Source organism: Epinephelus moara, chromosome 7 (genome assembly GCF_006386435.1).
Source record: "Epinephelus moara isolate mb chromosome 7, YSFRI_EMoa_1.0, whole genome shotgun sequence".
Taxonomy (NCBI): domain Eukaryota; kingdom Metazoa; phylum Chordata; class Actinopteri; order Perciformes; family Serranidae; genus Epinephelus; species Epinephelus moara.
In genome coordinates, this window is record NC_065512.1 from 40,231,091 (window position 1) to 40,255,356 (window position 24,266).

The 24,266-nt window shown below is 41.9% G+C and overlaps 1 protein-coding gene across 2 annotated transcripts in view; it reads right to left on the reverse strand.

Moving 5' to 3' along the window:
* The window catches only part of marco (macrophage receptor with collagenous structure), a 62,197-nt gene that overhangs the window by 25,963 nt on the left and 11,968 nt on the right, over positions 1–24,266 (reverse strand). The window contains exons 2-7 of one of the 2 annotated variants that reach the window (XM_050048355.1): positions 18,281–18,379; positions 17,907–18,073; positions 5,862–5,979; positions 4,671–4,733; positions 2,013–2,102; positions 942–1,028 (exon numbers count right to left, since the gene is read on the reverse strand). In XM_050048355.1, coding sequence (XP_049904312.1) covers positions 942–1,028; positions 2,013–2,102; positions 4,671–4,733; positions 5,862–5,979; positions 17,907–18,073; positions 18,281–18,379 — 624 coding nt within the window. The remainder of the gene's footprint in view (positions 1–941; positions 1,029–2,012; positions 2,103–4,670; positions 4,734–5,861; positions 5,980–17,906; positions 18,074–18,280; positions 18,380–24,266) is intronic. The other variant, XM_050048356.1, reaches the window with a different exon arrangement.

Genomic DNA, 24,266 nt, shown 5'->3' on the forward strand with positions numbered 1-24,266 from the left:
GTTGGGTTTCCATTACGTGTGCCAAACGTGCCAAACGGTGCCAATCCCCTTTGATCTGACATCAGATATGATGGGGCAGTCGATATAGAGATACATTTATGTGCTGATTGCAGATAGTTGCATTGAATAGTGGTTTTGTGGCTATTTATTGCATTGTTAATGTGCCTGACATTCTGGAAACCTGCCTGTAAGGTTTTGGTGACATGTGCGCACTGTCCGCCGGTCAGCCAAACTTTCACTTACACTGGCTGCGCTCTGCCTACGCTGACAGTAGACCTGGTTTCAGATGGCGACCTTTTAGCGCACCTTCGGCGAAGCCTTTTGGCACGAAACTGTCACTGCGCCAAGCTGGATCTGTCTACACCTCCCCCTGCTGCACCGCCACACCCATCTCAGCGCACCTCGGTCTGCCAAACTACCAAACTGAGCGTGCCTCGGGTTGCGCTGCTCGAAAATAGCTCTGCGCGGGGTTCACAACCCTGTGCCACCCTGCGCCGCACTGGGAAACTAGAGCCCTATGACTCAATACACTGCATGATATCGAATACACAAGAATTACTGGCTCTTTATCTCGGAATGATATGTCAGTCCAACCATATAAATGATACGCAGAATGCAGCTAATCTGGAGGGAGGGCAATCAGAAGTTCACTTGTGTATTCCAGCTAAAGACAGATTCCTTCTGTCCAGGGTAGAAAGGTCTCTAAAATAGCATGTAGAATGAAAAGAATCCTCAAACACTAAAAGGCTCAGTTTTAGTTTTGTGTTAGCAGCTTTTTATGGAGGAAGACCCACCATGCCTATTTAATAGCAAGGAAACTATTTAAAGTGAGGAAGGAAAAATGGATTTCAGGATGGTTTTATTTCCATGTATTCAGGTCAGGTTGGACAGAGATTCCACACTGGTGCTATGAACTCTTCAACCAATATTCGCATCCTTACCTGGAGGCCCGGGTTCTCCTTTCTCTCCCTTTGCACCTGGTCCTTGATCCCCTGGAGCTCCTGGAGGCCCAGGTGGACCCCTAGGACCTGTATTCACACACACACACACACACACACACACACACACACACACACACACACACACACACACACACACACACACACACACAGGAGTGAAGATTGTGTACAACCTTTTATGTTTTTTGGGTGCACATTCACAAATGCAAGCTGTGCAAATTTAATTATTCATCACGTGAAACAGCGCCATGTCAGCAATATTACAGATAATGACAGAAGTTGAAGGAGGAAGAGAAACTGAACTATTTCATCATTTCAATCTGCTGTTACATTTTTCCATCCAGTGACTGAGTTTCAGTAAAGTCATTTGGTATTACTGTGAGTCAGTATGTGAATGATTCAGTACACACAGTATGAAGAAAATGTAATGAGGATTTTTTCCCTGAACAGACATTCTCCCCTTCAGCACTGCCTGGTTTATTTTAACAAGCACTCTTCAAAAAGCAGTATTCATCAAATATATGCTAATTAAAAATGAAACTAATGGGCAATATACACAGTGTCCAGCTACACCACCTGGGCCTGCTTTTACTTGAGCAACTTGCATCTAATCTAATAATGATATTAATAATAATAATAATAATACACTTTATTTGTATCATATAAATTATATCAAAAATATAGCCTGAAGACAACACAGACCATTGGAAATTCAAAACTGCAAAAAATCTAGACCTTTTACAGTTTTGTGACAGTCCCACAGATGCTCATTCATTTACAACAAATAAGAGAAAAAATTAAAAAGCCAAATCTACTTCAGGCCTTGCTCTCCATTGGCAATGCCGTCCCATTGTTGTAAGGCCAAATTTTAAATCAGGCAAGTGCCCCCTATATAGCAATTTCAGAATAATTTTATACATGTTGTTCAACATTACTATGAAACATATCCTGCAAGTTTATTATAATTGGACAACCAATTTCTGATTTATTTTCTATTTGTGTTATGCCACACCCTTTTTTTTTTGCATTTCTAATAATCAGAATGAAACCCACCACTTTGGCCATCAACTCCTGGCTCTCCAGTTTGTCCCTTGAGTCCCATGTCACCCTTTGGTCCTGGAGGGCCAGCAACACCAGGGTCACCTGGAAGAAAGTATACAGATATAAGATTTTCTGATGGACTGCATTTTCTGCTGCTCAGCACTATCACTGAAGAATACTAAGTACAGTGACTGTAGGCTGTATACCAGTCAGGAGTCACTAACCAAGTCCTCAGTTGAAGTTGAAGTTGTTTAGGCCAAACCACAGACTGTAAAAATAATGGACGCTACTGTGACCTCACCCATCAGTTTGTGGAGTCCTGTTTTAAAGCCTCAAGTTTGGCAGGTCAGCTGTCCCTATCTTGGTTGTTTTTGGAGCCAAAAGTGACCATATTTGGGTGAGAGGCTAGAGCTGTGAAGGACTGAGGGGTGGATCTGACCAAGAAGCTGAGGACAAAATCAGCAGACAGCCTGTCGCTCAAAGTGGCCCGCCCTTAAGTATGTGTAGCATAAAGCCTTAATAAAATGTAAATGTGTGAGTTATACAAAAAAAAATCCATCCCCATACAGTTGTCATGCATGTTGAAATTAGCTATGGAGTCCAAAACTGTTTTTTGTACCTGGCTGTAAACATGCTTATTTCTGCTGGTTGGGCATTTTAGCATGGTGGTCTATGGGGATTGATGGGCTGCTGGAGCCAGTCTCAAGTGACCATTAGAGGATCTGCAGTTTTTGACACTTCTGTGTTGGCTTTATTTTTCAGCCCTAGAGGATGCCACTTGGACCAAACACAGGACAAGTGTCACCAATTAATATATTTCAACGTAATTACTGTATTACTCAGATTAACTCATATCGCAGCGGTGCCTGGACAGCGTGACGTGTGTGGTTGTGCTGCTGCCGTGGTCCTGCCAGATGCATCCTGCTGCTGCTGCCATCATTAGTCATTAGTCATACTTCTACTGTTATTATACACATATGACTATTGTCACACATGTATACTGCCAGATATTAATACATACTTTCAACATATTGTACCACAGTAGCCAGAACTATAACTATAATATTATTACTTTCAATAATGTTGTTGTAAGCTACTGTCATTACCTGCATCTCTCTCTCTCTCTCTCTCTCTCTCTCTCTCTCTCTCTCTCATTGTGTCATACGGATTACTGTTAATTTATTATGCTGATCTGTTCTGTACGACATCTATTGCACGTCTGTCCGTCCTGGAAGAGGGATCCCTCCTCAGTTGCTCTTCCTGAGGTTTCTACCGGTTTTTTTCCCCGTTAAAGGGTTTTTTTTTTGGGGAGTTTTTCCTTATCCGCTGCGAGGGTCCAAAGGACAGAGGGATGTTGTATGCTGTAAAGCCCTGTGAGGCAAATTGTGATTTGTGATATTGGGCTTTATAAATAAAATTGAATTGAATTGAATTGAATTGAATTATAGTGTATTATAAGCCATTTATTTTGTTGTATAGTTTGTATACTGCTTATAAATAGGGGAACAAAGTCAAGATTTACAAAGATACCTGTTTCACAAGCCAAGAATTTATAAATATGTGGGCATGACTCCAAGTGCCCCTACAGCAGTTAACTGTGAAGTTAATTCCCTTCATGACAGTTTAACTAAATGTTGAAAATTGTTTGCTACACTACAGACAATGGTACGAATATATTCCAAATCGTTATACATCTATAATGAATTATTAACTTATTATTATTATTGGCCCTACACATGGTCAAAAGTCATACTGGATCCTAAAATACTATGAATATACCCACTACAGTATGTATAAGTAGGTCCGTGTGTGTCAAAGTACAGAGCATATGATCTCAGTGTCCTCTGTGTTACTGTAGAAACATCCCTGTCTGGAGCAAAGTGTTGGACAGACCGAAGTTTGTTTGGATTTAATCTGCCATTTGTTCCTGATTACATACATACATGCACACAAACACAAGCAAAGGTTACTTAAGGTCATTATCACAAAATGTAAGTTTGATTTTATTCAAGGACTCATATTTGGGTTTTTTTTTTTGTTTTGTTTTTTTGTTGCAGTAGTGGTGTGGTCGGGTAGGGGCGGGCCTATTGGAAAACATCTGCCGCAGACTCTGGTAATTTGTTGGCTTGAGTAAAAGTCCAGCCCTGATAGAGATTTCATACAGGAAATGTCAGACTAAGTTGTGACGGTATGTGAAATAATGGCTAAAGCCCATCCATCAGCCGGTTTTCATCAGCCGTCTGACAAGATATGACAGGTCATCAACGCTGAGATCATAGGCAGACCTGCAGCTGAAAGCTAATGCCTCCTGCTGCACACATATGCACCTTTGCTGAATCAGTTGTAACCAGATGAACTTTTTACACTGAGAAACTTTATTCTGGTGTCGTTTTTAGTTCAGAGGTTGGAGTGAGGCTCTAATGCTGCCAGGGTTGCACAGTTCATTCTCTTTCTGAACCACTCTGATATCAGACCCTAAAATGTGATTATTGTTCCGATGCTTTTGAGAGAAATGTAGATTTGTCTGTTCTTTCTTTTTTTTGTGTTGACCAAGTAATTTTGTGATTACAGCACCAGGAAATCTTTGGTCGCTAAACACAACCCACTCATATTTCACTGTTTAACTTCAGCTTCTAACATTTTTTTCGTAATTGGTTAAGGTTGACTCACCTTTGAGGCCCCTCTCTCCTGGTGCACCTGGGCGACCATCTGTACCTGGAGTACCAGGAGGTCCTGAGGACACACACACAATTTTTTTAAAGGGACATTGTGTAGCATTTTCAGTTGTTAATTGGCAAAAATCGATATCTGCATTCATAAATTTGTCATCATTGGTGTATTATTACCTCCACCAATAATCTGACTTAGTCTCGTAAAAGGAGAATTTCGGATTTGTACATTGGGCGGGTAAGTCGCTTGGGGGGTTCCACAACGTTTCGCCATCTTGAAATTTTTGTTTTTGTTGAGAGCCAGGCACCGCGTGACTGAGAAGTCGAAGGAGAGGTGCTTTGCTACTAACCCGGCAAATTTGAAAGCCTGCACTACTGCAGCATAACAAAGTCCCACTCTTTGAGCATAATGCAGGATCATGCATATGCAGCATCACGGGAAACGGAATCCTCATCGCCATGAAAGCGCAAAAGGGAATCAAAAATGCAACGTGACCGGCGAATTCAAAAAACGAGGGTCAACATCGGGGTAGCCTTTCCCAGGCGGAAAGAGCTGCTGAAGGAGAAAAGTAACGCAATCACAGGCCAACGCCGCTGTCAGCGGCGCAGTGACGCGAGGAGAGGGATGAGGTGTGTGAGGTTGAGCCACTTGTCAGTTGTCAAAAGACAAGACGTGATTGGTTTGTTTCGATTTACACCCGCCCCAACAATCCTACGTTGTAAACACAGCCAGCATGGTGAGGAGGGGGTTTGTCAACTCGCGTCATGTGTGTCTGTGTAGGAGCCTGAATGAATACTTCATGAAGTATCGGATGACATAGTTTCATCAATGTCATCATAGCTTTTTGGTACACAGCGGCTACCGTTGTTGCAATACGCGTTTGAAACAGTGAGGCGCTAGAGTGCGATATCATCGCTAGTTTGAATGCAATATATGATTTCAATGTTAGATGGGAGAAATTTCTAGACACTGTGGCTTTAAGGGTTAATGAACTCTGCCCATAAGATACTATTAAAGTTGTTACAGTTTTATGCTTTGCAGTTCAACCCAACAGTCAGACCTAAAATATATCCCAAGATGAATTGCCAGAAGAAGAAGCTCTTTGTGATACATACTAATTGTCCACATTGTCACTTAATGACAAGTATACACACACACACACACACACACACACACAAATGTGTGTCCTACCTGATTTGAGGCTGATGTTTGTCAGTCTGCCCTCCAGGTTGTGAGTGCTGGTGTTGAGCTGCTTCAGGTCAGACCTCAGCCGGTCCAGCTGACCCTCCTCTCCACACACACTGTTGACCTGTTGTCATGGCAACCAACAGAAACATGACTGGGATGTCAAGAGAAACACTGTAAATCATGACCACATCAAATTAATCAAAACTAGTTTGACAGCGAGACAGTGCAATTTCTAAAAAGATCATTCCATTTTAATCCTACAAACTGAAACCTTGCAATTTTTAAGTAATACATCCCATCCCTCAGTATACGCTCAGGGGTTTTATTAGTACAGCCTTATTTGGTCTGGTATGACCAGTAGTTTACTGTTGCTAATGTTATTAACAGACTGTACATAGATATTGCTGTGTCATTGATATTTCTGAGTCCATTCACTGTAGCTATGTTTTAGCTACTGGTGCAACACATTCTCACTTCCAACTCATCACACATCACTGTTGGGTCAGTGTACTTTCACGTATACATATGACACACTAGGTATCCTGGGTGCATCTGTTGTTGACGTTCTTATACACAGTGTCAATTTATGCCTGTTACATCCTGTTCGTTAGGTGCATACAGTCAGGCCCCCAGGAAGTGTGCTGGGCTTTGAAGCCAGTGCTTCTAGTGGCCACAAAGTAGACTTACATTGTGAAAGACAGGTCTGTAAATCAGTTTGGATTCATTTTTTTTTTAGCATCACAACCCCTGCAGATTGACTCATTCCACTGCCAAGATTTGATCCATTCAGTACAATAACATTTGGAAAGTCTAGAGGAGCCACAAGATTACATTACATCATCCCCATTCAAGTTTGAGAAGTGCTAAACCGAAAATTCAGCCATACGGCCATTGGAAAGTGAAACACTCAGCTGCCCTTGGTCACCGCTATAAGTCTCCAGTGCACCTGCTTTATGAGCCGCACAGTGCGGAAGCGGTGCCTGTGATCTGGGTAATTGTATACACATCAGTTGAACCATTTTGGCTTCATGTGCCACTGAGCAACTTTCATGGGAATGAGTGGAGCTCAGGCTCCCAATATGTCCATCAGTAAAACACCTTATATTTATGTTTATTTCTTTGTGTCACAAAAACACGTGGTAGGTTTGGAGAAAAAAACATCACGGTCTGGCTCAACATTCATGAGGGAAGTGAACACCAGCCTGGTGTTTATTGGACCTACCCATCCTCCCTCCTGCCCACCTTATAGGGACTTTCCATCTCCTTGAATTATGTTGATGTCTGGTGGTGTTATTAACTGACACCCACCAATGGCATAACATACCATCGCAAAAAGAATGCCTGCTTTTCATCCTTGACTGATGCGGAAATCAATGTCCAAGTGACATATTTGATGACTTCATAATGAGAATGGATCATTTCGGTTTAACATTGCACATGGTCCTTATTTCCATTAATAACGGATGTATGAGCAGACTCTCACCCTCTGCCAAGTTTTTTAACAAATGTATTAAGTGAATTTTCAACCCAACACTTAAATGAACAACATTCAGAGAAATAAACAAATATGGTGTACTTAAAAACATTGCCATCAAGGCATTATCTTCTGTAATTATAATCCACTTTGATCTGGCAATGCAACATAACAAATCTAATTGCAAAAGAGATAAACAATGTATACAACTAAGCAAATGAATACAAATAATGTTTATAGAATATTCATGAAAGACAGGTTTCTGCAGATTTCTACCCCTAACTTCATAAAAATTTGTAGGCTTGGTCTGTTAACTGATTTGGCTGTAGCATGCTTTGCTTATAATGAAGAAAAGATGGCACATACATGGCAGACATACAATCACATTATCCATTTATATTGCTTAAATTTAAAACAAATATTAATAGATGGTGTTTGAGCTTTTTAAGCAGATCTTGTTAGTCCTTAGTCTTGACTTTGTTGTTTATGTTCTCACACCACACAACTTCTGCATTTCATATTGTGAGTCATGGTCAAATGTAAAATAATAACTGAATTTGTCAGCCCAAGCCATGAAGTGGTTTCTGATCTGAGCTTTTTTAACCCAATCTAAAAATTATCTTCAGAGTCTTTATCTGTTTCAGTTATATCATTAACCTGTGAGTACAAAAGCAGCCCTGGGATGAGGTGAATCTTGTCCTCAAGTCCAAATGTATCACATTTTTGGAAAATGTGCCAATTTGCCCTCTTTATTACCTCCGCCAAGGAGGTTATGTTTTCGCTGGCGTTGGTCTGTTTGTCTGTTGTCTGCAAAATAATTCAAAAAGTTATGAATGGATTTTGATTAAATTTTCAGGAAAGGTGGATAATGGGACAAGAAACAGATGATAACATTTTGGTGGTGATCGGTTGAAGCAAAGTGGATAAAATAATAAAAAATAAAGTATATCATCTGACAGCCTCAGCAGCAATTCAAATTTCTAAAGATGGTGAAAATAGCGCCATCTGGTGGCCGGAAAGCACGTCTTGTTCTACTTGCTTAGTATTGTTGTAATTCTAAAGTTGAAATTAATGTTCTGTGTTGGAAAAAAAGAAAGTGAAAAATACAAAAAACATGTGTTGGTACAAAATAAATACACCACAGTATCTCCATGGTGAAGGCATATATAACCCATTCTCGGAACCCATCGGCTGTATTCGGTGTCTGACTTCCGGCAGACGGCGATACAGCCTCTGGGGGCAGACCCCCGATTTTTTGGCATTCCGGTTTGATTTGGGCGGAGGAGGCGAATTTCCGTTTCCAACTTCCATTTATATATAAGTAAATATGCTGAACCATTGTGATGGATTCAGAGTTTGCAGTGACACCAATTATGTTTCGCCTCGTTAGTTCATCGCATGGACCGTTTAACCTGGCAACAACTGCAGCCGCACCTCAAACGTGATTGGTCAATATCACGCGGACTACAAACAGCCTACAAACGGAAACCAGGGCTCTTCCGCTCCTCTTCCGGAGGCAAGATCTCCGGGGTTTGCCTACGGACTCTACATTCAGTGAATGTAGAGTCTGTATATAGAGACTATATATAACCTAATAATGATAGTGATCAAATAGGCCTAACCTAATTGTGACGCAGGCTGCAAAATCTGATGCAGAGGGGGAGGAAATATCACCTACTTGGCGGAGGTCTCTGCACTCTCTGAGTGCTTTTCTAGTCTTTCATATGAGGAGATCAATATAAATTTTAAGACTCTGTGTTGGCACTGGTCAGGAGGTGCTTGGCCTAGCTTAGCATACAGGGTAAATTTGTTATGTTCGGATGAGTGAACAATCTGCTCTAAAGTGTCTGTTACCTCATGTATTGTTTTTGTCTCCTCTGTTTCATATTGTCATGGTCAGCCTTTTGTTTTTTTTGTGCACCTAGCATTGTGCACCTGGAACACTTTTGGAGGTCGGAAGGTAGAAATTTGGGAAATTCTTACTTCTGACTTTGATCTGTGTACAGATTAAGTAAGGGATAATGTATAGTGAGCCGGTGACTGTTGAAAGATAACTCCATTACAAGCAAAACATGCTACAGCTTAAAACATGGCTTACTACTAAAACATTCAGTGATGTGACACAAAATAATGATTAAAGCATGTTTTATTAATTCAAAATTTTGCCATGCCAGTGCTGCATTTTGCCACTCCGATCCTATTTGGCCTGTGTGGACTAATGTTAATTGATTTTGATGCTCCTCAGTCTAAGGCCGTTGCTATGGTATCCCTAGCAACGGAGCAGCAGAGCAGCGGTGATACCTCAAGAAATAAACACCGCAGAATTTTTTTGATTCACCAATCAGAATCAAGTATTGAAGAGTGCCATGTTCTAAACAAAGGAAGCATGTTCTTTAGTAAGTGTCAGAGGTGTAGGAAGACATTGGCCAGAACGGGGCTAACTGGTTTCCTCTGGTTCCAGTCTTTCTGTTAAAGTCCTGGTAAAGCAAAAATAAATATGTGTAATGATTTGTCACACCACAGAAAAATGTGTCATTGACCACCCAGCCAAAATTTCTATAGTATATGACATTAGGTTTCAAAATCATAAAAAAATGAGCAGTATTCTCTGCTCTGAGATGAAGCTGAAATAAAGACCCCTGCTGCAAAGCCAAAGACTCTTGTTAGCAGCTAATCCTGTTGCACATTCATATCTCATTCATCAGCTAACAGAAGCTAATGAGAGCACAAAGCACATACCCACCGCAGTGAGCAGTAACTGCCAGAAGGCCAGTTAGCTGATTCAGCCTGAAAGATTATAAGGTTCATTGGTGACAGCTGTTTAGCTTGTGTTTATATGACTGTGGTATTTAAAGCAACACAATGGAGGATTGCACTTTTTAACTCACGGGTCCCCCTACAGATGAAAAACGGTATTGTCTGTTACAACTGTCAATCTTTCTGCACGTGCATTTATTGACAAGCCAACGATACAGGTACAGTAGCCTTATAGCATTTTGTACATACATGATTAGGCCGATTGCTTTATTTATTTATTCATTTTCGAAACTTAGAAATGAGTTGCTCTCTGCATGTCAGGGCTGACCTCCTCCTCACAGCATGCGCACACACACACACAGACACACAGACACACAGACACACACACACACACACACACACACACAAACTCAACAGAGTGAAGTCAGACAACAGCAGAGAGGCCGAGGTGCAGATGAAGGGAATATAACTTCAAGATTACTCTAGTTGATAACAACTATGCTTGTTACTGTAAGTAAGCGCAATAAAACCTCTGCCAGCCAAGCCAATACTTTATCAATCCATGTGATCAGCATGTAGAAAGCCATATTTCAATCTGTTCTGTCTGCAGTCTCTCATTCACCGCTACTATGATTTACAATCGCGGTCGACACAAGCACATCGTGTTCGCGGCGCTAACAGCAAACTGTTAAAGACAAACTAAAATGAAAGCTGTCTCTATGTAGGTAGACTCACAAGTCAGTCTTTAGATGCTTTGCTTAACTAAAGACTGATGTCTTCTCCCTGATTTTGTGTTTAGATGGGCGGATACAATTTCAGAGTTTAAAAAAACTCCCTACATTGCAGAACCAATAGTAAATCCGCAGGGCAGTCCTTTGGTGGCTCGCTGAACTCTTGTGCTCGTAAACATAGTCCGACTGTGTTAAAAGTTTTAAACAAAGTCACTGTAAGTCCTTCATTTCCACAATATTGTGGACTGAGCACATGTTTGATAAAACGGAGTTAAATCTCTCGGCCTCCATTTTCAAGCTCTCTGTGTGTTTGTTTCCTTGCAGACAAGAAAAGGGGGAGCACTCTAAAAACTAATTCAGGGGACCTTTAGTCATTACTTAAATATATATATTGTTGTGAAATAAAAAATCAAGTTCAGAAATACTGTTAGACTTTTTACTTGTAATTGTTATTTTATTGAGCTCGGGTGACACACAAATTATGCCTATTGATTCAATATACAATCATGACTTGTCTGAGTTTAAAATTATCAGTTAATCAAAAAATAATTTAATTTTAAGTTCTGTTGATGTAAAATACAACTTGATGACGTGTAAACAGCCCACAGTTTCCCTCTCCTGCTCAAGCGGACCAGTCTAGCGCGAGCGAGCGTGTTCAAGGCTCATCGAAGCGTTGTGGTGAATGGTAAGTAATTTTATGCTTAATTACACATATTTGCATTTGCTCGGGATTGTGTTGGTGATAGCCTACTGTAAGACAAAGCTGCAACATTCTCTCTCTCCAGATGGCGGGCGGGATGCTCCGGTTAGCTCGCCCCCGCGTTTGTGTGCACCGCAGTCCGGTTGTAACGTACACGGAGCCGCAGAAATCATAGGGCTGTTGTTATGGAGCTTTTAACACTAACGTTACTGTGGTACAGACCATTGTAATTGGCTTAAAATGTTCAAAAGATCGCTAATGTTATTAGCCACGAGGCTAACGCGAATCGTTAATGGCGCTAGCCGCTATGCTAACGCAGGCATCTGTAGTGTATGAGTTCTAATATTGAAGCTAGCCAAGCTAAGTTGCTATCACTGCAGTGAGTGCTGTTTGTTAGTGAAGCAGTGATGGCACAGAAGGGCTGTCAATCTTCCCCCCAAATCAGATTCTCTGTGGCCAGGAGTTGTGATTTCTAGCTCTGCTGACATCTTGTCATAGATATATGTAATAGCTGTGTTCGAAATTGCCCCCTAATGTAGTGTTGTTCGAATTCTCTTAACTACTTGCTTTTCATCCACTACATCGTCCACTATAAAATACCACTACAAACGATGTACCCCACATTTTACTCCCGTATACCCAGAGGTGAAAGTAGTTTTAAATTCTTGCCAGTACTATTACTATTACTATATTATATTATTATTATTATTATTATTATTATTACATATTATATATATTACTATGACTGGTCCTGTGAAAGTCATAGAGCCAGCTGAGCTATCAGACATGTTCCCCTTAATATCCTACATCTTTGGTGGAACAAGCATTATGACTCTTAAGCGCAGCATTTATGTTCCATAGATGGTGCCCATACTTGGTGGAGATTTTCAGATGAAATGATACAAACTCACATATCACAGTCTTCCTACTGTTTTCAGACTTGGCATATAGTCAATGTGTTCCTGATTTCCATACCTAGAGGTCAAATATTATATGCTCTTAACATTATTCACCATTTAGCTGTTACTAAAAATTACTGAAACATGTCAAACATTTTGTCTACAGGTTGCATAATGTCACAACCGGCTCAACTCCGAGTGATCCTTGCGGATCATGATGTCCGTAAAGTTGTACTACCATCTGGAATCCCTGAGACGGTGGATGACCTTCACTCAGTCATTCGTGATACATTTTCCATTGCTAGAGACTTCCGTCTTCACTATAAAGATGTTGATTTTGGTTATGAGTTTTTCACCCTTTTTTCTACAACTGACCTCAAGGATAAGGACACAATCAAGGTTGTGTTTCTCCAGGACCAGGAGCCTACAATAACTTTAACCTTAACTGATGTGACCGACACTGATGTGACCAACGTGACTGATCAGCCTTGTGAGGAGCACAATTCTTCTATCATCTGAAGATAGTCCAGGCCACCGTTCCCAGCGCTGGCCTGCTCAGTTTCCGATTCCCAGCTTTTCTGGCCTCACAGAGATCCAAATTCAGTCAGCCAATGAGCGCTTCAAAAAATATGGGACTCTTTTCCCTACAAAAGATTTCATTCCACGACTCCCAGACATCATTGGAAAACTAGCGGAAGCTATTTATGAGTACACTGCTTATCCATCAACTCTGCAGATCAGTGAGGTTGCGGAGGCCCTCACTCAAAAGCCTCAAAGAACCAGGGTCCTTTAATGGGTCCTATGGATGGGCGCAGCGCCTAAAATATAAGATGAACAATTTCAGAAGCAAACTTCGAGGTCTCGGCTGCCCTGAAGTTGAAGTGAACTCACTCAAGAGGAAAACAACACATGACCAGTATCCGGCAAAGAATGTGAAAAAACCAAAGAAGGCTGAGGTGAACTACCTACCCCCTCATGCTCAAGGTGAAACTACTGCAAGTTTGGAAAAAGAGAGAGTCGAGCTCCTAAGTGAAGTGATGAAAGGGGACAACTCCAAGGTGGTAGCTCAGAAAATGGCCAAGACATTCAGCCTTCGTCGGGAGGAAATAGTGAAAGAGGCCCCTGCCATCAGTGACTTCATGAAGCGCTGGCCTGCACTTTTTAGTGAGGCACAGGTGAGATTATAAAATGTTTATTAAACCAGTATTTTTGTACTGTGGATTGATACATTGTGGATACATGTCCACAAATTGAAGTAAAATAAATAAAGAAATGTAGAAATAAATACATTAAGACCCAAAACATTTAAATGTGTACAAATACACATTTAAATATTTATTTCTGCATTTATTTATTTATACTAATGTCACTTGTGGTCCTTCATACTGGTGTGCCCTCCAGATAAGTGAAGAATTCAAGAGGATAACAACAGTTAGCCTTGAATCGACCTTTCTGGCCAAGCTTGACCAATGCACCCCGAAACTGATGGCCTTGACCCAATCAAAAGGAGGAGCTGCAGGCCAGAAGATAAGGCACATTAAGGACATGCTTCTTGAGGTATAATGACTAACTTTATTATGAATAGACCTTTATTTTAATCTGTCTCACTGTTTTCATGTCAAATGTCAAAATGGCTGCTATGAACAAGGTCTATTGTATACTAACACTCATTTTTTTCAAATTGTCATTATTTGGGTTACACTTGCATCTGATTTTTATTGAACCTGATCTATTTTTTCCATGAATCAGGACAACACAGTTGAAAAGCGCAGAGAAATTACCATTCGCTGCCTCATAGTCTATCTTGGAGAGAAGGAGGAGGACCTTTTCAAACAGTACCGCGTAAGTAATTGAGTACGCTTTTAATTTTTAATTTTGTTTGAACTGCATGTCTCTGTAGCCTTCCCGCGTGGAGATATGGCCGTTTCAATCCCGTGCACCAGCCTCCTGTGGGCTAGGCGTTGAAGTACATGGTCACCCTGCATTCCCTTATGCATGTCACCCTGAAGAGCTTGAGCTATGTATTTTATACATCCTAACACCTTTTAATTTCTTCTACAAGGATGTGGAGGAGCTCGACGCAGACCTTGCAATGCAAGTGATGAAGATTGCCATCATTGGTGATGGGCGTGCAACCATCGTAGTCGAGGGAACCAAGATCCTGCAGGGGATTGATGTCGCCAGATCCTGTGCTTTGCTGATGGGAGTAATCTATGCTCTTAACCTTAGCTATCCCAAGCACTTGAAATTTACCTTTGAGGTATTCCAGAAGCTGTGCCTTGAGCTCGATGGATAAAAAGCCAGCTCTAAAGTAATGAATCTCAAGTACGGTATTTTCTAGAGCAGACTTGATCGACCTTGCGTGAGGGAGAGGCTCACATCACACACACACACACACAACTCGCTTGTTCTTTTTTTCTGCGATAGTATGAATACCTACTGAGTGAAAACCAAATCAGTGTAATCAGAATTGAAAAGGATGGCCTCTGTTCTCTGAGGGTGTTGGTGTATTTTGAACTTTATATGCAGTGCCTCTTTTGCTGGATATTTTTGCTGGAGTTAATCAGGAGGGTGAGCAGTCTGATATTGATGAGATAAGAGATGATGTGAGTACTGCCAAAGTTGATTGAAAGAAGCTCATTTGATGTTGAAATTTGTGCCTTTAATGTACAGCCATCTGTCATCTTTTGTTTTGAATCATTTTCATGTGTTCAAGTCAAAGGATGGTGATTCATGCACTGGGTTTTACTTAATTTTATAACACTGTTCCTCCTCATAAGCTTCTGAGTTCATGTTTTGTGTCTTAGGAGAATATAGCCTACAAATGCTGCTGTTTGCACGTTTTTAAGGATTTTGAGCTACAGTTAATTTCTCCCATGACCTCTGTGCTCTGAGGGTATTGGTGTATTTTGAACTTTATATGCAGTGCCTTCTTTTGCTGGCGTTAATCAGGAGGGTGAACAGTCAGATATTGATGAGAATAAGGATGATGATGTGAGAGTACTGCCAAAGTTGATTGAAAGAAGCTTTGCTCATTTGATGTTGAAATTAGTGCCTTTAATGTACAGCCATCTGTCATCTTTTGTTTTGAATCACTTTCATGTGTACAAGTCAAAGAATGGTGATTCATGCACTGGGTTTTACTTCATTTTATAACACTGTTCCTCCTCATAAGCTTCTGAGTGCATGTTGTTTTGTGTCTCAGGAGAATGTAGCCTACAAATGCTGCTGTTTGCACTTTTAAGAATTGTGCTACTGTTTTTTACTGTTACTGTAATTTGAATAAATGGTTCTAATTCATTTGAATAATACTGTCTGAATTTCTGTTCTTTTTGAGCACCAGGAAAGAGTCCCTTAGCTGCTGTCCGGTTGCCAGGTTTTGACATTGCCCTCATGCCTCTAAATACTCCTAGCAACCTTTCAGAAGGTATTTGTCATCTCCTTGCTGTCAGCTGTTTTCCCTCAGCCACCCTCAAACAAACAGAAACGCACACACCATCCTCATCTTCCTCAGATTGTGTTATAATCATTTGATTTTAACTGCTTCTTGCTTCACAAAGACAGCAAGGCTCTGTAGCTACACCTCATTTCTGGGGGATTCCTTTTCTGAAGGTCATGACACAAGAGCAGACACAGCACATGGTAAGCCTGAATATCATTTGGAATAAAGTCTGATCATCATCAAAAATCTCCAACTCTCTTAGAACCTTGACTGCTGACCATGGAGGAGCCTGCCCACAAGGCAGTCAAGGTTCTAAGAGACAACCAAACAACCAAGGTTGGAGTTTTGAGCAACTTAGCCTCCTGGGAAACACAGGAAAATGTCCTTATTATAGGACAGGGCTCAACTTAACTCTTGCAGGGATCAACTTAATTATTAAGTTCCTGTTACTTAGAAATGTGTTTTTATTGTGACCAAAAAGCTACTTCACCATACTTAAAACATCATGTTGGATCAACTTAAATACTTGCATTCATGTTGACAATTATTAAGTTCATGTTACTTCGAAATGTGTTCTATTGTGGCCAAAAAGCTACTTCACCATACTCAAAACATTGCTTTGAATTAATGTAATTCTGCCAGCAGTTGGCTTAACTTAAAAATTCTAGTGGAAAACGTTAACATATTTTTTTTTGTTGACCCAATGTTTTATTTATTAGAGTGAGCGCACATTTCCGGGAGGGCGTGTCCTTTTTCAAAAATGCAAGAGGTGTTGCTTTGTTGCCGGCCGTTTTCTCCAGTGTGTAGAGGTGTTGCTTTGTTGCCGGCCGTTTTCTCCAGTGTGTTAAACACACTTTAGAAAGGAGTGTCCTCAGACTATCAGAAGGTGGAGATCTGTGATTGTCTGGTGGCGAGACTAGTATGTAGGCTAACACTTTATCTTAAAATGTACCTGAGGCAGCCGACCTGCAGACAGTGAGTCTCCTAAGTAGAGGGTAACAGCAGTAACAGCGCCAGGTCACAATTGGTCTGGCATCCCTCCTCTTCTTTCAGCTCTCGCCAGCATTTGAAAGCCGTGCCAATATTAGTCCTTGTTCGAGCTCTTGTTTTATCACTCTCCCGTTTTCTTTTCTTTGTCTCCTCGGACAACACGTTCACCTTCTTCCTTCTCTTTGTCGCTTCAGCCATGACAACCACGTCTAACTTCGTTCTCCTCGGTTTGGTTACGCTACTCTAAAGAGAGGAGGGGGATATGACGTATGCCGTAAAGCAGCCAAATTTTGTAGTCCTTTTTGTGTCCGGGTTCCTACCTGAACCCCGAAACTGCATAGTGCCAGTGCAAGCAAAACAGACGCTCTCAAGCAACGACAGAGGTGTCATCCAACCTATTGTGAGTTAATGTACCATCACAAGGATCTTGGATATATATTTTGAGGGCTCAAAAACTCTGTTGTGTTGCTTTAACAGAGATGTTTTTTGAAGTATTTATTACCCTGGAAGAGCTCAGGGAGCTCGTGGAACATAGCAAACGCACCACTCACACACAGGGGCTGAATGAAATGACACTGATGTATGTGGTGCGTTCAGAGTTAACATATGTAGTGATGTAATATTTATATAGTAGGGGAGGGGTTATGATAAGGGTTGCTCCATAGTGTTGTCGAGCAGGCTTTTAGGCCTGACTCCACAGTTCAATACTACACAGTTTTCAATCCGCACATTTTCAACAAGTATCTTCTAATATGTATAATGTGTTCACTGATCACTGATTTTGCTTTACCTGCACTTTAAGCTAGGCTAACCACATCCAGACTCAAACTCTGTAGTTACCACACAGACATGAGACTGATTCTTCTCATCTCACTCTCAGAAAAAACGTATTTGTAATGACCTAATTAACTGATGGTAATTATTGCAGGGCCTTACATATGCTTTTTCTCACTGATAAATTGAATAAACTGAATCTGAATTAAACAAAAACTAAACTGCACTGAAGCTATGCACAGTGTGTTCAGTAAAATGTTCCATATAAACAGGAGGAGGACCTGGCTCTTCAGGGCCCATAGGTGACTCCTCAGGGTCTTGGTTTCTTGACTGTTGTTATAGAGCAGAGTTTGGATGTTGTCGTCTCCCTGCTCTCTACTCAGAGGGATGTAACTGGACTTCAGCTTCTCCAGCCTGGGGTTAGACAGTGAAGACTCCAACGTGAAAACTGGAAAAGAGAGGAAAAAATAGCAAAGCACATTTTATCAGTAACTGCAATCACTTCACATTCACAGTACATAATGACATCGGTTTGATGTCTAGTTTGAAAAAAAAAAATCCAATCTGGTATAGGAATATTCTTGATTTTCTTCAATATATTGCATTTAAAAATTAATATGTGAAAACAAATAATACTATCTGCATGCAGGTGTACCTTTATAAATGAGAAAGGCATTAAGGGCAGTCTGGAATATGAGGTAAACAATAATCACATTAAAACACCACTGTCTTCTGGGCCTCGGCGGCTTCAGATCTGCAACACAAACAGGAAAGTGCATTGAAACAGCAGAATGGGATCAATCTCCTGCAGCAAACTAACATTTTTTAAAGTCATCTCTGGGGACCAAAAGAAGTCTGATTCAGAGCATGAAGCATTTGGACGACTAGTGGAAAATGTCAGCTCCTGAAGTTTTCATAATGAAAACCTATGTAGATGAGTTTTTTAGTTTTTGGCAGAAAAGCCGAGAAACTGACACTAGACCAAACTGGTTATGACAGAGGTAAATTACTGTCCCCTCTGAAGGTGTCAGAGGTGCATGGATGGATGTGAATCGGCAGGGGCCTACAGGTTATAAGAATATCTAAAATGCAATAGAGTGGTCAGGGATGGATTTATCTCAGAATGCATTTCATCTTAAATCAGCAATTGGAATAGATGTTTCCATATTTTAAGCTGCTGCAACCTTGTCTCACAGACATCATGTTGATATCCATTTTTACAATAGCAAATATGTTTTGTAAAATGGCGTAAACCGCACTGCTTTTGCTATAGAATAACAGTGATAAATGTTTTTGAATGATTAGAGTATGTTTCAGCACTCACAGCACTTGCTTACATTTAAGAGACAAAATAGGTTTACTCTATTAACTTTTGACCAAAATCTACAGAAGATTTCAAATGCCTAAATAAATACAATTCACACAAAGAAATTAAAGCTGCAAGCAGCGCTGAATGGGCCCTCACACCTTCGCCCACATTGGGGGTACTTGCGGGACATCGACTGACGCTGCTGTTCCTTTTAGTGACAGTTGGACAATGCATGCAAGAGTGAGATGATATTGCCTGCGTGAAGTGTGGGCTGGAGTTCTCAATCTCAAGCTGAGCCCGACGGGTCCCAAAAAGCCTGAGGAGTTGGACAGGGTTTGGGCCTGGTACGGTAGGGCTCAGGAAAAAAAAAAGCCTTTATTGCTGTTTATCAATTGCAGAACACACCATATAGATTTCATGTAAATGAAAAGATGATCAGGCTTATTTATGGTTGCCAGTAGATGGATATGACACCTCTGTAATGTATTATGGCCTAAAGTGTTATCAAAAGTGTTAAATTTGGGGCTTGGACAATACACACTCAAGTTACATCAGCTTCCTGTTTTGTGGCAAATAATGCATTGCTTTACCAATGTCCATCCATCCATTTTCATCTCCTTATCCAGGGCCAGATCGCGGGGGCAGCAGGCCAAGCAAAGCACCACAGGCATCTGTCTCCCCAGCAACGCTTTCCAGCTCCTCCTGGGGAACCCCAAGGCATTCCCAGGCCAGACGAAATATGTAATCCCTCTAGCGTGTTCTGGGTCCACCCCAGGGCCTCCTACAAGTGGGACGTGCCCGGGACACCTCCAGTGGGAGGCACCCAGGAGGCATCCTAGTGAGATGCTCGAACCACCTCAACTGACCCCTTTCGACGTGAAGGAGCAGCAGCTCTACTCTGAGCTCCCTCCGGATGTCCAAGCTCCTCACCCTATCTCTAAGGCTGAGCCCAGCCACCCCATGGAGAAAACTCATTTCTGTCGCTTGTATCCGCGATCTCATTCTTTCGGTCACTACCCAGAGCTCATGACCATAGGTGAGGGTTGGGACCTAGATGGACCAGTAAATCGAAAGCTTTGCCTTCCGGCTCAGCTTCCTCTTCACCACGACGGACTGGCGCTCTGCAGGCACCGTACCCGACCTCCACGTGAGACTGAAAAGGCGTGTCAGGCAAGATAGCCCAACAGTGTCCAGAGCCTTCAGCATCTCAGGGCAAATCTCATCCACACCCAGCAATGGCCACTAGGGAGCTTTTTTGGGGGGGTGGGGTGGGGGGGGGGCTTTTTTGCCTGTCTTGTATAGGACAGAGTGAAGGGGGTAAGAGAGAGAGCGGGGGGTGACTTGCAGAAATGGTCGCAAGCCGGAGTCGAACCTGCGACCGCTGCAGCAAGGCATCGCCTCCGTACATGGGGCGCCGGCACTATCCACTACATTACCAACGCCCCCACTGGGGAGCTTTTTGACTACCTCATCAACCTCTGCTAGGGATATGGCAGAGGTTGCTGAGGTAGGTCGATCATCGATCTTTGGCCTAGGGTGTTCTGGTACCAGGTACACTGATGAACCTCCCTGTGCTCGAACATGGTGTTCGTTATGGCCAGTCCATGACTCTCACAGAAATCCTCAGGCAGGCTGCTACTCCCAGTCACCCCCCTCCAGGCTTCTCTGTCATTGCCCACATGAGCGTTGAAGCCCCCATGGAGAACAATGGAGTCCCCAGCCGGCACCCTTTGCAGGACACCGCCAAGAGACTCCAAGAACGCTGGGTACTCCGCACTGCTGTGCAGAGACCTTCTCTTTGCGACCCGCAGTCGCATCGAGGCGACCCTCTCATTTTCCGGGGAGAACTCCAACACGGCGTCACAGTATCAAAGTATCCCCATACCCACCCGGCGCCTCTCACCCTGAGCAACTCCGGAAAATGCGTGAATCCAGCCCCTCTCCAGGAGTTTGGTTCCAGAACCAGTGCTGTGCGTGGGGGTAAGCCCAACTATATCTAGTCAGTACCACTCCACCTCCCGCACCAGCTCCAGCTCCTTCCCCACCAGAGAGGTGACATTCCACATTCCCAAAGCCGGTTCTGCACCACCAGGGATCAGCACACCAGGGGCCCCACCCCTGCCTGCCGCCCGGCACACAATGCACCTGCCCCCGATTTCTGTCCCTGCAGATGGTGGGCCCACAGGGCGATGGCTCCTTTTTCCTTTTACCAATGTCGTTCAATATAAAGTTACAATCTTCACAAGTAAGCATCATCAAGGTCATAAGGCTATGCTGATCACATTTGAGGTGGATCTGGTCACCCTGCTGGGACAACTATATGAAAGTATAAAACATGTAATTTCCTGTTGCCAGTGGATAGCACACGTAGAGCTTAATTTTTGCTCATAGTTGTCATGAGGCTGAGACACTTGTCATGCCTGAGAAATTATAACCAGATTGGACAATGTATGCTCATGTTACAACAATTTTCATTACAAATTTGTTAAGGTATTTGTACCTTAAGATACACTGATTTAAACAAAACAAAATATCCCCAAATATCAGTTTCTCAGTGAAGCACTGTGGCTGTGTACTGACACCTCATCAACACAATTGCCAGAAAAAATGTTGGCATTAGCCCCTTTTCCAACATTTCCAGGAACTTTTATTACCAGGAATTTATTTACCCGGGTAAAAGAATTCCTGGTGATCTGTGTGGTTTGCGTTTCCATCGCACTTCAAAGTTCTGGAAAATTTATTCAAATTAGCGTGATGACCTAGATGATTCGGCGTGTGCCCTGTATTTGGCTCCGCCAGCTTGGCTGGTTACATGCTGGTGTAGAGAGTAAGGGCTGTTTGTCTCAGCCAGCAGCTAAGTTTAAAAGTATTTTAAGGTAAGTGTCAAACTAAGTTAGTCTACATACAGACAGCTGTCATTTGAGCTTATTAGTATCAATTCGCTATCAGCTGAACTAGCGTGCTGTCCTTGTGTAAGACATAACGTTAGTGTCGGTGGATGCGAGACTGTGGACGGAGCATACTGAATATCGCTGTCTACATGTTTACATGTTCAGGCTGAACATATGTATTGATAAAGTATTGGCTTCTTACCAGCTAAGGTTTAATGTCACTTAGCTGCGTAGCTGCGGTCAACTCGAGTCACTACGGTCTTTGATAATTCAGCTCCGGGGCTAATTTAGTACTGGGTTTTGGTACCCTTCCTTAATCAAAATACGAACAAAGTGAAGCTTGTAGAAATGAAATAAAGTTTGCAGACACACTGGCACGGAAGTGCGGAATGCTGCATGAGTGTGCTCCACCGATCAGTGTTTTTTGGCAAACAGCCCCGCCCCTCAAGAATTCCGGGTAATCTGAGAAGTCCTGCCCCCCTACTAGGTACTTTTTCCAGAGTAAATTTGGGGATGAGGGAACGTTTTTTACCCGGGTAATTTTGGTGGAAGCGCGCAGGTTTTTTTTTTTAAATTCTGGGTAATTGATAAAAGTTATTGCGGTGGAAAAGGGGCTATTTTTACGTTACGGCACAGATACGCAGGGTTGGGGAGTAACGGAATACAAGTAACGAAGTTATGCATTTAGAATATGAAGTATGAGTAACCGTATTCTGCTGAATACAATTACTGTCTTTAAAAATTGATTACTTGAAAGGATTACTTTGTTTTGTTTTATTAGTTCTAACACTGTGTCCCTACTGAATGTGATGCAAGGAGCATCAGTTTGATTGTACTGTTTTCTATTAGAATGGTCTGACTGGCTGCGAACAACGCAGTGCTGCTGATCTGAGCTGAACTTCTGTCAGACATTCTCTTTCTATTTATTCCTGTCGCTCACTTTGAAAGCTTCATGGTGGACAAGGAACTGGTGATTCATGAATCTGAAATGAGGAGTTATTGACACAACACCTCCTCATTTAACTGCAAAAACCTAAATAAGGTATCAGTTGTCTGGAGGGAGATCACGAGAAAGCAGAAAGTTTCTGCTAAATTGCCTTTGCTAATAACAACCTACTTGCTGTTGGCTAGTTTGTATGTAATTTCCAGTAAATGCCAGCTCACAAATGATAGGTAGCTTGCGTGGTTTGTTTACATGACATAATAGAAGTGTGTATTTAATGGATTTAGTGTGGACAGAATTTGATTCTTGCTTGCTGTTAGAACACACTGTAAAATCATATGAGGCACAGACTTCCCATTAGGCTGAGAAATTAAGCCAGTGTGGAAGTGCCCAAAACTGCAGTTCATTGAACAGCCACTTGAGGTTGGCTCCAAAACAGAGTCAGTCCTCACAGACCCCCATGTTAAAATGCCCAACTTCACAACAAAAATAAACATGTTTACAGCCTGGTGCAATAAAGGGTTTTGGTCTCTATAGCTAATTTCAAAATTCATGATAATTGAACAGGAATAAGCTAACCCATTTATGTTTTATTTAAGGCTCAAAGTTGCACATATTTAAGGGCAGGGCTGCTTTGATTGACAGGCTGTCTGTGAGGCGTCACCACAGTCTGTGAGTCAGATCCACTCCTCACTTTTCCACAGCTACAGCCTCTCCTCCAGATATGGTCACTTCTGGGTATTAAGATTCATGATGGCGACAGCCGAAATGTCAAACTTGAAGCTTCAAAACGGCAGTCCACAAACCAATGGGTGACGTCACCTTGGCTAAATTAGTTATACATCTACGCACCTGCCACATGACAGTGTCAGAGGAGACACACGGCCAGGACACTGTTGTGTGTTTTTGTATGACAATATAAGACCCAGACAAATGAGCTCAGCAGGACAAATAAAATACAGTACATTACTTAGTTTGAGTAATCTAATGGAATATGTTCCAAATTACAGTTTAGGGCATGTATACAGCAATCTTAATACACCCTCCAACACTGTGGATGGGTTACATTTATTATTATTATTATTATTATTATTATTATTATTATTATTATTATGTAGTGGATATCTTTAAACTTTGTTCAGCTGTAGTTAATGTGTGGTAAAGTTGAGGCACAAAAACACTATGTTTGGGAAAAGTTTATGTTTTGACTTGAAATTTCTGGTCCTGGTTGCACAGTCCCTGCTGGAAATACAGCGATGTCTTGGTAAAAAACAATTTGTGGCACTATCCCGGCAGGAAAAACACATCTGGGGGGTATTTCATCAAGCAGGCTAAAGGCAAATCCAGGCTTAAATGGCCAAGTCTGGCTAATGTGAGCCAGAGTTCTGTTCCATCAAAGTGGCTAAGATTAGCCTCACATCGGTAACCATGGAAACCATGGTTCTGGCTAAGCCTGATACATCGAGCTAAACTCCGGTTTCCGTTCCATCAAACTGAG